This window comes from Acipenser ruthenus, chromosome 12 (assembly GCF_902713425.1).
Source record: "Acipenser ruthenus chromosome 12, fAciRut3.2 maternal haplotype, whole genome shotgun sequence".
In the NCBI taxonomy this organism is placed as follows: Eukaryota; Metazoa; Chordata; class Actinopteri; order Acipenseriformes; family Acipenseridae; genus Acipenser; species Acipenser ruthenus.
In genome coordinates, this window is record NC_081200.1 from 26,661,331 (window position 1) to 26,677,044 (window position 15,714).

The 15,714-nt window shown below is 38.1% G+C and overlaps 1 protein-coding gene across 2 annotated transcripts in view; it reads right to left on the minus strand.

Annotated features, from left to right (window-relative positions):
* Positions 1-618: 618 nt before the first annotated feature.
* LOC117417298 (zinc transporter 7-like) overlaps positions 619-15,714 on the minus strand; it is a 43,308-nt gene continuing 28,212 nt past the window's right edge. For both annotated transcript variants that reach the window (XM_034029343.3, XM_059034722.1), the window contains exons 9-11: positions 5,567-5,657; positions 5,139-5,288; positions 619-1,559 (exon numbers count right to left, since the gene is read on the minus strand). In XM_034029343.3, the coding sequence (XP_033885234.1) occupies positions 1,512-1,559; positions 5,139-5,288; positions 5,567-5,657 (289 nt within the window). In that variant the 3' untranslated portion in view covers positions 619-1,511. The remainder of the gene's footprint in view (positions 1,560-5,138; positions 5,289-5,566; positions 5,658-15,714) is intronic.

The window sequence follows — 15,714 nt, forward strand, 5'->3', positions numbered from 1 at the left end:
CCCATCCACCCTGCCATAATCTTGCACAAATAGTTTGAGGAGCATGACAGGGACTTCAAGCATCTTCTCAATCCCCAGATCTCAGTCAAATTGAGCATATTTGGGATGAACTTGGCACATGCATTATCACAATCCTCTGCCTACATCTCTGCACCAATTGTGTGAAATATTAATGACAGAATGGATTAACATCCCTCAAAAGCACCTTCCAGTACCTTGGAGAGACTACGCCACGTCAAGTCATGTCAGGGCTGTGATCAGGACAAACAGGAGCCAACATGATATTAAGTATATTCTTTATAAAGTTGCAAGGCAGTGTGTTTAACCACTTACAACAGATCCCTCAACTAAAGTATTTCTAATGATGTACAGTGAAAAGAGTATTAATAATACCCTGCATCATAAATAAGCTTTATAAGTTTTGAAACGCTGTTTTATTTCTATATTAAGATTTTATGCTTTTGAATAGTAAAAGTAATTGTATTTGTAATTGCTACTGCAGATTTAATGTATGGGGAACACAGACTTTTAAAGCTTTTGCTTCCAAGTGTAGCCTGTGTAGATTGTGTACCTTTTGGGGGGGGGGGGGAGAAACACTTGAAAACCAAATCACCAGTGTTTGATAATCTTTTTTTATTGCAAAAAGAGAGCTGGTCATCTGTACACCCAAGTTTGTTGCATCAACATACATCAGGAAAATAAAATGATCAAACTGTGATTTTCTGTTGCTGCACATCTGTTCTTACATTTATCCCTTTAATGGAACGACACAGATGTGCAATAAAACTCAACTAAGCAAGTGTGCACTGCCCACAGGGATGTTTGTGTTTAAAAATGGCAAAGTGGAATTCTCATGAAATCTCAAGTAGCTGTAGCCATGTTAAGAACCGTTGCAGTGAATAAATGTTTTGTCGTAACCCCACTGTAGATTTGAACTATGTAATGAGAGAGAGAGAGAGAGAGAGAGAGAGAGAGAGGAGAAGCTACTTCACTTAGTATCAAATGGATGAGAATAGATTTTCAAACCCCCCACTTGTTAGCTAAATCTCACCCAAGAGTTCAGATTAAAACAGGTCTTAATGCCCATGCCCAGATTGTCCATAATCATAGTGGTCAAAAGGCACTTTGGAAACCCAATATGGTTTGGCAAATAAAGTTTGTAAAGTGCAAACGACAGATTACAAACATTTGAATTACATATCAGGATATCAGCTATTGAGGTGTTGTTTAAAAAAAAAAAGTATCCAGATCAAAATAAATCACAATTGAGACTATTCTATGGGTGTAGGTAAAAAGACCAAAAAAAAAAGAAGTCGAACATAATTGTGTTCTACATATTGTTTCAATTGCAAGTTTCTTCAAAAGAAAGAACTTCCGAGGGGTCGAGAGCATATCAATGTTCAGCTTGGTCCCTCTTTCTTGACGGAGGTGTTTAATGCCAGACGGACAGATGTTGTTGATCCCTACAGTACCAGGAAGGCTTTGGTCCAAGGAGTCCAGTGTAAGGGCCACTACATAGCTGCAACATCAATCTGTACATAAAGTTGCCTAACTCCTGCCTGTAAAGAAAAAGAAAGAATGAATTAAGTCATACATAATGATAACAACTTTATTATTAGCTGTATTTTTGAGTTGCACAAGTATGACATTAGAAATTATCTTTGGGGAACCATTTTCTATGTCTGGTATAAAAGGAACACACATTTATAACAGCTAATCTAATAAACCGTATCAACCCTTCAAAACAGTATATATCAAGGTCGGCCCGGGTACCCGAAAACCCGGGTACCCATCGGGTTTTAAATTACCCGACGCTACCAAGGTCTCTTTTTACTACCCGGGTATCGATTTATTCAATTTGAGAATTTAAAGATTAGGTAAAAAATATGACAATACAGTTGTAAGCGCGGGTCTCTGGCCGGTGTGATGAAGACAATCGGCCGTTTACATGTGTGATTATTTCACGAGAAACAGATGTCTCATGTAACGTGGCCTAATGTTAAAACAAGCTTTTGCATTAAGCCTTTTCTTAACTGACATGATATCAATGTTTTACAGAATAACAATAACACACAGCGAGCAGCAAGTACACCTCAATAATAATAACTGCAGCGACTATTCTTCTCAGGAACTAAATCAGAATGAAAACAACATCCTGTTGGTTTATGTCAGTGATAACTCTGTGATCCATTAATAAAAACCGTGTGGCTTCCAATACAGAATGCTTTATCTACAGTTATTGCACATATATAGTTTCTTACCAAAAATATCAAATAAGTAGCCTTTATTTAAAAACACATAAGAAAATAAATACAATAAAATAATGTGTAGCACATTAAGTAAGTGTACTTCCTCCTTTGAATGAAATATTTCCTTGGCAGAGTTTGCAAATTCCGTTTTCTCCTGCTTGGTAAAGAAATTCCACCCAATGCTTTGCTTGGTATGCTATGTATTCACAAGACAGAATTTAGTGATCAGGAACAGCACTTTACTGTTACAACCAAACAGACGCACATGTGTCTTTTACAACGGCCATCAAAACCCAGCTGGCTCAATTTACGGTAGCTATTGCGACAGTCCATAATGTAATAGCGGTGCTCTGCTACTGCATTCGTTTTAAAACTGAACATAACAGCCATGTTAACAACAACAACAACAACAACAACAACGGAATATGGCCAATATATGTCGCAAAGACTCCCGAAGCATGAAGCGCATTTAACATTAATAAATGTATTTAAATGGAAATGTTTATTATTATTATTATTATTATTATTATTATTATTATTATTAATTATTATTTCAATGTTTCCAGTACTGAAAAAGGTTACACAAGTCTACAGATCTGAAGGGACTAATGTATGTGTACTATATAGTACTGTATTTAAATATATACCATGCACTTAAAACATTTATAATACATAATATAATATATAAAATGTGTTGTTTTTTTTATCATTACCCGAGAAAGATCCAGGTATTGATGCTGTTTTGAAGGCAAAGGGTGGTCACACCAAATATGGATTTGATTTAGATTTTTCTTCTGTTCACTCACTTTGCATTTAGTTAATTGATAAATATAATCTATTAACATGTCTATTTTTGAAAGCATTCTTACTTTACAGCATTTTTTCACACCTGCCTAAAACTTTTGCACAGTACTGTATATATATATATATATATATATATATATATATATATATATATATATGTATATATATATTTTGTGAGCTTGGGGCCCCCAGGTAAGTGTCTCTTTCCTAGTCTTAGTGGTTGTAGTTTTCCTGGCGACGGTTGCACACTAATTTCTCTTTCTTTCTTTCCAGGATCCACAGGTAGTTAAGGGTGCCCCCTTCAGGTAAATTCCGAGGCAATGCAGCTGAAGTAATCTCAATGTGTCCGTTCAAAGAACAAAACAATATGGCCAGCTGAAAAACACCACGTTTGGTTTTGGACAACCACAAAATAAAAATAAGACTTCAATTAAACTTTGGTGTCACTCTGTTTTCTTCAAATCAAAACACAGTTGATAACTCAGAATTGCACTAATCCAGTTTCAATGCTGCAAGCTTCTTCACAACCATGTGCTCTGGTGAACAGATTACACAGTGCACTGTCCTTGTTGCAAACCAGGTCAAAATTACAGACTACTCGTTGTACTGAACTTAAAACAAGACAGCCTCTGGTTTTTAAAACCACGCCATCCCTGATGCCCAAGTTACTTTTTAAAACTGTGCTTGTGCTGAACCTACTCAGTAATCCCTTTGTTTCTTCCCACGTTCTTCCTTGCAGACGGCCGACACTCACTATTACGTTGCTTGGAAAAGTTACCGTCTGAATCGAGTATGTAGTCTTCTCTTATGCACAGACACAAACACGGTTGATGCTGCTGGTAACCTACACCGCCATTACAATAATTCCAGAAAAATAATTCCATCTAGGGCTTATGTGATGTCATAAACTACAGGACTGTTAGATCGAGTAGTTTATAAACTGTCACAGAAACCCTGAGATGGAATTATTTATATACAGCTCTGGAAAAAATTAAGAGACCACTGCAAAATTATCAGTTTCTCTGGTTTTACTATTTATAGATATGTGTTTGGGTAAAATGAACATTTTTGTTTTATTCTATAAAACTACTGACAACATTTCTCCCAAATTCCAAATAAAAATATTGTCATTTAGAGCATTTATTTGCAGAAAATGACAACTGGTCAAAATAACAAAAAAGATGCAGTGTTGTCAGACCTCGAATAATGCAAAGAAAATAAGTTCATATTCATTTTTAAACAACACAATACTAATGTTTTAACTTAGAAAGAGTTCAGAAATCAATATTTGGTGGAATAACCCTGATTTTCAAGCACAGCTTTCATGCGTCTTGGCATGCTCTCCACCAGTCTTTCACATTGATGTTGGGTGACTTTATGCCACTCCTGGCGCAAAAATTCAAGCAGCTCGGCTTTGTTTGATGGCTTGTGACCATCCATCTTCCTCTTGATCACATTCCAGAGGTTTTCAATGGGGTTCAGGTCTGGAGATTGGGCTGGCCATGACAGGGTCTTGATCTGGTGGTCCTCCATCCACACCTTTTCCTTTTCAATTTCTCTTTCTGACGAAAAACACTAATGGATTCAACATACAAACCGTTTCCCTCCGGTCTAGCGATTCATTTCTATTTCGTCAAAGCTTTCAACTACTGTCAAAACGCACACAACTTATTTATATGTTAGCCTTTAATGTCAAGACTAAAAACGCACTTTTATAAAATGGCTTTCTTATCTTTGTTGGTTTTAATGTAACTTTAAAATTCTGCTTTTGTATTATTATTGTTTATACTGTTATTTAAATGGTCTGATTGTGGCAGCTGTATGTGTGACATGCTATAAAAATGTATTGTGGTTTGTTCTTTTTTCTGTTATGTACTATACAGTGCTTTTCGACACTTGTATAAAAAGCGCTATATAAATGCAATAAATAAATAAATAAATAAATAAATAAAAATGTATGTTGTATACAGTAGTACATTGCAAGGCAATTTTATTTTGTATTATTGAATTGGGCCATAGATAATTCGCACTCAAAAGCACCCACTGCCCAAACAGTTTGTGTTCTGCACTAGTTCAGCGCCCTACCTGAGTGAAAATATTGTGTGTCTGGCTTAAAATCCACCGGGAATCCGCATTGGGGGCTACCAGCAGCTTCAGAGTTCCAACGTCAACGTCGGTACAAAGGGTCCAGAAGTGTGGCTCCTGCAGATTGTAAACTCCTTGGAGCTGCTGGACCTAAAAACACAAACATGCAAAACATCTGTTAAAACCAATTCTGGCACAGACTCCGGCTGCTCTTGCTGGTGACAATGGAAAATAAAGACATTTGTGTTTCTACAAAATATTTGCAAGGTACAGTTATCTGAATATGACTGAACTGTTACAAAACTATACCAAGACGACCCAGGTGACTTAAGTACATTGATAAAGACTTGCAATATCATATACCCTTTTGTTTTGATGACAAATCTTAAAAGTAAAAAAAACTAAACAAATGTACTCTTGCTACTTACCCGCTGGTAACACTCTGGGAGGACGTGGTCCAGTGAAGGAGGGGTTCTCTGCATTAGTATTCCAATAGATTCTCTGAGCAGCGGAACAACACTGCAAGAAAAAGAACCAACATTACAGAAAAAGTCAGGAGGACTGTGAACCCTGCTGAACTGCACTATATTTGCCCATTCCAAGTGCAACGGGCACTTCAGACAATTCTTAAAAACACTCTTAATGTGTGATAGGAGCTCCTGAGTACAGTCTTTCTGTAGTGTACTTTGTGATGCCTTGCATGAAGAGTGCTCACCAAGTGTCCCTTTTATTTGTATTGTATTATGAGAAAGGGAAGCAAGACACCAACACAATCTTCATGGGGGGGGACGGGGGCTATTTGAAACAAGTAACAAAAGATCCAATAAAAGTTTTACATGTTTTCACATAAATATAAAGTTTATAGATTTAAGTTTCACAAAAATATTTACCTGTTCCAGTCTATAATTTGCAGTTGGGACTGTTCACAACTTGAAACACAAAGAATAATGATCTACTGTGAACAGGCACCCAGCTAAACCAATATTCAATAATGCTTGCATTGCATGTAAAGGTTCTCAAAAAACTCACCAAACTATTAAACACAAGGGAGGGGGTTCTAATGAATTACAGCTGCTAAAGTCACTTTGGAGTTCAAAATTGCAAGTGCTCTCATGAGGCCTATCGCATACTTTTTGGGTGAACTCAGAAGAAGCACTGCCATAACACAACCCCTTCTCATAATGAAATGATTTTAAAAAGCAAGCAATGCTGTTTTCAAGACTCTAATGATGTCCTCTGTCTTCATCCAAACCCACCAACCGGCCACTAGAGCACACACACGTGGAAACCATTAGAGGTTCGCTATTGGCATGATCCCCATATCAAGCCAATATGGACAGACTTCTGCTGTTTGTCCTTTTGAACCGTGTGTATTCAATGCTCAGGAACACTGCAGTCTGATACTCTATTTTTTATTATTTTTTAACGTATGAAATAATCGGAAATATATATTTTAAATCTAATGTGCCTTCATTACTGTAGATTTGTATGTATGAATGATGCTGGATGTCTAAGAAAGACTTTTCAAGTGTTCAGGAATAGCTGACTCACACTAAAGCTAGCTAATCTGTCTAAAAAGAAGTCTCCAAAGTCTTCTGGGACCAAAGTGGCACCACATCAATGAAATCTGAGGGTCAAGGGTCAACAGCAGGCTTTTAATAGGAGTAACACAATTTGTACCCTAGAGAGATTCCGGCTCATGTTTTTTCCTGGTTTAAACCATCAAACCCTGCATTGAAATTTTGCTGCAAAATTATTCTTTTCTATGGTTCAGAGTATTTGAGAAAGTGCAGTGAGGGAAACAAGATGGTAAGATACAGAAAGTGTTATCTAATAATGCTAGCTCACTCTATAACGAAAATCTTGCTTCCTCTATCAGCTACTACTAGTTAGTGATGAACCAAAAATATACAATTTTTTAATCAACTAACATAATCTACAATCTGTATTGTTTTAGGATTGTTGGAGAAAGTTCAAGATCTCAGCTGTGCCTGAGACTGTTTTGCAAGTCTAGACGACTGCTGACACTGAATTCTGCACATCTAAAAAGAGCTTAGTCATTTAAGCAGGATACAGACCCATAACCTACTTTCATGGGTGTGTACGGGATGGAGCAGGAAAAGCTTTCTTGCATAACCAGAATATATATTTTTTTTCCTTAGAAAAAGCACTTTTTTAAAACTACTTTTACAGTAAACAGTCTTTGTGAATTATTTGTTTAGGTGAAGCCAGCTGAACAACAGCTTTTAAGCAGATGGCTGTGCATTGTGGTGCGAGTTTGAATCCCTAACAGGCTGCCTGGAAAAAAAGGTCAACAGGGAGCAAAGTCACCAATTGGACAGAGCCAGCAGGCAGCATCATTGAGACTCCATTGAGACTGCTGAGCCACTTCCACAGTAGTGCTTCTCTCAGGTCACTGTTGTTTGGAGTCGGCCATTTTACCCATAACACTCAAATCATATTATTATTATAAAGTAAAACTTACAAAGAAACTAAGGGACTGATTTGATTAACCTACACACCACTGGGCTAAACCATCTGAATTTCTTTGGTCCATTTTACAGCACCGTGGTTTATCCTGGAATTACCTATAAAAATACGTGGTTGATTCAATCCAGGTTGATTAAATAGTGGTGTAAAGTTCTCAAAAAAAAAAAATCCAGCTGTAACAAATCCCAGCGGGGTATTAATTTAATTAAATCAAGTTGAGAAACGTTTTGGCTGGTGCCTTCATCCAGATGTTCTGAGTTTTATCGAAGAGCGTGTTCCGTAGATATCCCCAGGTTTCATCCAAATACAGTATTTATCTGGAACTTTTTGCTGGAAAAACCTCCTAGACCGCACTTGACTATAACCGGCTCCATTTTAAACCCGTCTCCATATTCAACATATCACAAGATCAAAACAGGACCTCATGTCACCATTTATTTATTTTTTTTGTGTAGATTGTTGTATCAGTAGAAAGGCAGGACAAGAACTCTCATTATTGGGAGACTTTTGTCAATTGCCAAAAGGGTTAAATCTTTATATCTCCAAAACCTCTCAACATTGTCTTAATCCCGACTGAAAGGTTACATCTTATTGCAGGTGCCGATTAGGAATTACAGATTTTTTTTTTTGTTAAAAAAGTAGGAGGATTGCTAAAAATGTATTCTATTGTTCCAAAAAAAAAAAAAAAGGCATATGCAACATGTTTTTGAGTGTCCCAGTATTACATAGTGTTGGGCAATACTTAAACCCAAACATACAGTACCTCTTGACTATATATATTTTTAAAAAACAAAAAACCATACACAACAAAAACAAAAAACTCGTGCATTATCTTGTGAGGCCAGATTTTCATGCCACACATGCATACTTCCTCATTCTATAATTAAATATTTTGTTTCAAGCCTATCAAAGCTTTCCTGCGACGACTCAAGGGTAAATCTTTCAGCTTGGGGTAAAAACAACCTTTACCTGATCAATCCTAAAACAACAAACTGCAAAAAAAGAAACAAGTGCAATCGGTTGCAGTTGCTGATATTGAAGACACAACGCCTTCTAAATTGATAACTATAAACTACACAGAAAAAGAACCAGTAGCTCTTGGCCTGGCTAACATTGTGCTACATTTGCTATGCAACTGCAAACCCCTTACATTATGAACCTTTTTCCTGCTGGTTTCACAGACCTCAGCAAGCACTGACCTTGGACTACCTGTCCTAAGATTAGGTTGTCTAATCAGGGTCTGTGAAACTAACTGTGAGTTTTAAGATTCCAAGCTCAGCTGGTATCTTCCGATGGGATAATAAATCACTCTACTCAGAGCTTTGCAATCAGCAACCAATTTCCTAATCAAACTCCAGACAGGTAAAAATCACCAACAACTAGTGTGAACACTATTATTCAAAAGCAAGAAGCAAAACTAATGCGTAGACTTTTCACAAAAGCATTCAAACACAACTGAAAACAAGCATGTGCGAGTAATATAATCTGAAACAAAAACACACTGGGAATGTGAAAAAACGCCATCAAAAGTGCCCACCCATTTAAAGTAAAGATATCAAAAACACAAGCCAAGTTGCAAGAAACCATTGGGGCAACCTTGCCCGGCACAAAAAACGATGGGGGCCAAGGTTGCCCCAATTGTTTCTACTAACTTGGCTTGTGTTTTTCACGCCTTTTGAGCCACGTTTATCGTGCCCGAAAAACACAAGCTAAGTTAGTAGAAACAATTGGGGCAACCTTGGCCCCCACCAATTTGACAGTTGTGCCTATTTGCTTTGTGCTGGCCAAGGTTGCCCCAATTGTTTCTTCAAACTTGGCTTGTGTTTTTGATATCTCTACTTTAAATTGCTGGGCACTTTTGATAACTTGGCGTTTTTTCACAATTCCAATGTGTTTTTGTTTCTTTCTTTACTTTATAACACACACATTACAGGAATAGCAAAATTGTTCAACCTATATATACAGACACACACATACATATATACACCTATACTGATGCACAATAAAAACGCAACAGTCTTCTTGTTTTTTTTGGTTTTTTTTTACATCAATAGCTCATTGGGCACATACATAACATTGTTTGCATTTTAAATAGTGAACAGATAGGTTTGTTGATTGTTTGAGTAGTATTGTTCCTTGGGATAACAAAATACTGAGCTCAAGTTATGTGATTTTATAAAAATGTCAGGTGTTCAGTGTTTGTTATTTGAGTTGAGTTAAAGTTACCAAAATGAGTTGATTAAGAATTAAGCTGTATAATAGATTTAATTAACGCAAGAACAGTGAAATATACGACCATGCCCTGTTTGAGTAATGAAGATCGCCTAGTTGCTATCGGCATGATTGAAGGCGGCCTGTCTGTGAAAGAAGTTGCCTGGAGAATGTTGAGCAGAACATCTCAAATCAGCAGACTAGTCCAGAGAAACAAGGAAACCGGCTCTGTGAGGGACAGGCCACGTCCTGGAAGGCAGAGGGTCACCACACCGACCCAGGACAGTTATGCTGACTGTTGCGTTGTTCAAGCCAACTGGTGGGGCAACCGCGACCAGCCAACCTTTGCCAGCTGGCTGCAGCTGCACAGGAATTGCGGCAGAACATCCCACAGCAGTCTATCCACATGCTGATCAGGTCTATGCGTCAGCGCTGCCAGGATTGTGTTAATGCTCAGGGAGATCATACCCGATACTAACTTTGTAGTGTGTCACATTTTATACTGAAAACTTATCATGATTATTTGATCTGTATTTTTGTTCACAACATCTGTGATTTTATTTGATATATTTGTTTAAAATATTTGATTAAATCCAGTTGTGTTGCGTTTCTTTTGTGCATCTGTGTATATATGTATAGTAACACAGTGTCTATTTGTTGTACAGAAATGCAAATAAAGTGCTTGGAGGCCAAAGTTGATCTTCCAAAACAAACTGTGTGCTTTATTATTTACAGTACAAAAACCAAAAACAAACAACGCCCCAACGGGTATCAAAAGAAAAACCTAACTCCACTCGGAGTACTAACTAAACACAGTCTTCCCTGACTGCGGTTGGAAAGGCTAAGCCGTTTATCAAACAAAACAAAATAAACTGAAAACGTTAGGTTATTATCATAACCCTGGTTCCCTGAAACAGAAATGTAACCATTACCTGAACAGATATTCCAAAGCTGCACGTACTGCCAGTAACAGAGTCGCGCCCCACCTCTGAGGGCGTAAAAGAGACTGACACTCAAAACGTCATCATTTTTCCCTCAAGACTGTTGCAATAAGACACAGCGACCTTGAAGGTTAATGGTTACATTTCTATTTCAGGGAACCAGGGTTATGATAATAACCTAACATTCCCTTTCAAGTACAAAATGTAACCATTACCTCATGGGTAGACATACCAAGGTGGTCACAAGGAATTTGCAGACAATTGAAAGCTACAAAGAAGCTACAAAGCACAGCAAAGGCCACCTTGCGCATTACCATGAGGAACCCAGTACAAGTAACAAGGCGAAACACATTGAGGGGGAACTCGCCTCCAATTTTATGCTGCAAGGGTCGAGCTCAAGGCCGCCTTTAACACTCTTGTTCCAAACCCAGGGTTTTGTGATTCTACGACATTCAGTCGATAGAGCCGCATAAAAGTGTGGGGAGTAGCCCACACCCCTGTATCGCAAATGTCGCTGACATTGCCAGTGGGTCCCCTGCTCCTGTTATTGAGAACCAGAGAGGACAATGAGTCCATTCTTGGGAGGCAAACAGGTCCACCTGTGCTCTCCCGAACCGTTGCCAAATGAGGCTCACCACTTCTGGGTGAAGCCTCCATTCCGAGGCACTGGGGACTGTCCTTGAAAGGAGGTCTGCTGCCCAATTCATCACCCCGGGAAGATGTACTACCGCAGTGACAGGAGGCAATGGTGCGCCCAAAGCAACAGCCTGCGGGCAACCTGGTGGAGACTGGGGGATCTGAGGCCGTCCTGGTGGTTTATGTATGCCACCACACTAGTGTTGTCCATCCGGACAAGCACATGTCTCCCCTGAACCTCTGTCTTGAGTCTGTGGGAAAATGGGCACATGACAATTTGCAGCAGGCTCAGCACAGACAGGAGACCCTCTCATCAACCAGTATAGCGAGAGGAAACTATACTTCCTTGTGCCACTAGGGACCACAATGAGCGTTACACTCACAGGAAACCAAACATTTTCAGAGCTCAAGATTAAAATCTCAGAATGAGGATGATGAGATGAATGATAGCTCGAAAAATCTCAAAAATATAACACAACACACTTGCAAACTGAAGGTTGTAGGTTCAAATCCCACGTATACCAGACCTTTTATATATTTATGTAAAGAAAGATTTTTTTGCAGGCAAATGTTCCATTTTAAAATAGAAATAAATAATTTAATATAAATGATGTAGATGTCACAATAAGTGCATTCCCTAGTATATTTGACAAAACAAGTTAATCGTCATTAAAAAATCGGATGTCCTGTAATATACATATGCATGGATTAAAGTGCCTGGGGTCTTCAAATTATTTTTTTGGTTTTTTTGCCTGCGATGCGTGCGACTAGTTCATTTTAAAATATCAATAAATCATTTAATATAAATGATACAGACGTCAAAATAAGTGCGTTCCCCAGTATATTTCCATGTTGACAAAAAAACCATGGATGTCCTGTAATATACATATGCGTGGATAAATGTGCCTGGGGTCTGCAAAAATCTTTCAAAAGAGAAAAAGACGAAGGAGAGGGACATTTTAACCTTCCTTTGGTGACTTATTTCTCTTACTGCATGACAGGTAATTACTTTTTTTTGGGAACTTCAAATTTAATGTTGAATGGTGCTTTTGGCTGATTAACTTTTCCTGCGACAACACCCTGAAAACATGTAAACTATCCGTGCTGTACAGAGTCTCTGGCAGTTCTCGCGCTTCGCTGTAACTTAGCGTGAGGAATTGCAGTTCCTCTCAATATGCATGTGAGACATGAGGCTCAAAGTTGGGAATAAGGGCAATTTAACACTGACTGTTTAATTGATGCTCTCAAGTGCAGGTACATACAGAGGGTCCTCATAATACCGTATCTGAAACTTATACAAGAGGCTAGGGGTGTATAATAAGTTTAGTGAAGACTGGTGCAAAAGCAATGCAGCTAATGTGTTCACCCAGTATAGTGTGATGGAGGGACAGACGGACACAGCATATAGAATCCTTTCTAAAAACAAGTAGTTAATAAAGGGAGTTCATATGTAGTGAACAACACACAACTTACACACAGTATAGTACAATAAAAGAAACATTGTATGAGTAACAAGAAGGCATACATTAAGTCTTCAGAAGGTATTTTATAAAAGAAGCTTATTACTTTTATCTTGAAAAATGACCCTTATAAGTGCACTTCACTTGTGTTAAATATTGAATCTAATACTTAAAAACATATTTGCTAGTCAAATGTGAGTGCAAAGATTGCGTAAAAAAGCAACAAGCATCTACCTAAAGCTGTTTTTTTTTTTTGGCTGTTTGTAAAAACAAAAGGAAAGCACTCCTTTCATCTGTTTCTTGGTATTTCAAATTTATCGCTGATCGTGAAGATTCAAAACAGGAAAGTGAATGAAGAGCATTGAAAGTGTTTGACATCATTCGCTTGTTTCAACACTTCCTCTAACATTAATGCTGTTCAAGGTGTTGTTTTGTGCAGCTGCCTTGCAGACCGATTCCACATTGTATATTAAACTTTTCCAGGTGGATGTACTGTATTACACATGCTCCTTGTCAGCCTAGCTCTCTCTCTCTGGCACAACTCGCATGCAGTAGGAAGGAAGACTTTCACTGCAAATCAAAACAGACCAACATCTCCAAAAGGCAAAATGCCCAGTATCATTATTATTAGTGGAACATCCAGCTGTTAAGTTGCCTAAAGGGGTTTCATTTACTACACCTTTTGCCATCTGTATGTCAGCAGCTGCAATCTGCTCTAAACTGTCTCCTCATGGTTGAAATTAATTACTGAGAGATGTAACAACGTTATGTTTCTTGTTTTTACATGATATAGGTGGCACTGTCTGTCTGCTGTAACACTGTCAATGCATGTCACTGTACAGTATACTTTTACGTTTTATATTGAATCAGTACAGGAACAAAAAAAGTCTGAACATGCATTCTTGACTAAGATTTTCACAAGGTGTATCTGGTTGGTTGTCAGTGGGCTTGTTCCTTAAAGTAACAGTTATTCTTTTTTCATGTTGCCTGTGATATATTAGTATATAGAGTACATTTAAAACCTGTGAATTGCTTCTCCGGCTTTTCACAGGTATACCATGTCACACATAACCTAGCACTTCAGCCGCTTTGAAACTACATCTTCAAGATCTGCGTACAAAACATGTGCAAGGTTCCTGCTATGGGACCTCAGAAACCACTGATCAACACTTTAGTAAGTCACTGACATGTAAATGTGCCTACAAACCTTACATACCACATAGTGATGCCGCCTTCTAGTGAAGGAAGTCACTGTAACACACAAGATCAAGTCAAAACCAAAAGGAGGATAAGGCAGGAGGAAGATGAAACCAGAAGCCATCAAAATAAAAAAAAAAAAAAAAATAAAAAAAAAACAGTAAAACCTAAGCAATACAGGCACTTTGAATAAACAGCCATAAAGCTGGAATTAGAGAAAATGATGTTAACTGTTTGCTGTGTGTAGATATGATATCTTAACTGGTTTTAAATCAGTTCTGAGTTCCAAGGTTCAGATTAACAAGCATTTCCTGTACTGTAAGAACATAACAGGACTGCTGCATTTCAGTATCAAGGAAATGCATGAAAACAGTACGATAGGTAGAGAGTCTGAAAAGGACTTGTTACACATTGCTGAACAACACAGAATATTGCCTGAAGCTTGCGATCTTAACCAGGCACTGGTGTCGAAAGGGCTTGCTGGCTTACACACAATAAACCCAGAGCTATTATTCAAAAACTGTTCCATTTCCCAACAAAAGGCTCTGGTTTACTCTTCACAAATTAATTTGGAGTACTCGGCAATTGAGGGCAGTCATCCCTTTCAAAAGGAACCCTAGGCAGAGCGGGGGGGGCGGGGGGGGGGGGGGGGGGGGGTAACATTCATTTGTGATTTAAAAGACGCTCCGGGTATTCTCAGGTACTGTTGTAAAGCCGATCTCTAACGGCACAAGAAATAAAATAAAAAAACACGAATGGACTGAAATAGTGTTGGCATAGCAACAGGGGCCATGCAAAGGACAAAAAATTTCCAGTAGCTTGCTGCTTTTGTTTAGATGTTGAATTTCAACATTCAGTTTCAGCTTGTGTGTTGGTGCACTAAAAACTGTAAATCAGACAAAGCTTGCAGGGATATAATACAAGTGCTTTTATGAAGCATGGTTAGCTTTTGATTTCTTTTAAAACAGCGCTGATGTTTTTTGTTACATCTCACACAATGTTCGCTGCTAGCGTTAGCCTTTGAGTTTGGTCTAAATGTTGGTGTACATATAGTGAACCCACATAGGCACCTCTAACCACACACAGATGTACCGATTTGAGATATAGATTAAAATGGCAAAACAATATAAATGTAAATAGAGACCCACATACATAGTGCACAGAGAAAAGACACATCTGTGGCTCAGGTTTTGGGTGGTGGTGATCAAACCATGCAAGAAGGAATCATTATTCACAGTGTATAAGCAGACTTGCAAATTTAGATAATGACAATGTGATTAAAAAGAAGAAATGTTTATTTAAAACTGAGGTACAATACCCAGGGGTAAATGCATTATAATCACTCCCAAGAGTACCACAGTTGCTCCACAAATACAGCTAGAAATGTGACCAGTCTGGTAATACCCACCCCACCCCCCCAAAAAAAAAGACAAATGCAAAAGACAGGTGTGCATCCATCAATGTCAGTATAGGTCAAGGTCTATAATTATTATTGCTATTATTATTGTAATTTTCCATTAGGAAGCTTTGCTTCGTTGTTGCAGTAAAATTCAAATAACACTAGAAGTTCTTTGTAATGCACATTCCAGTTGAACTAACAGAAGATGGGGATCACTAACTTGCAGGAAACCGTTAGGTTAT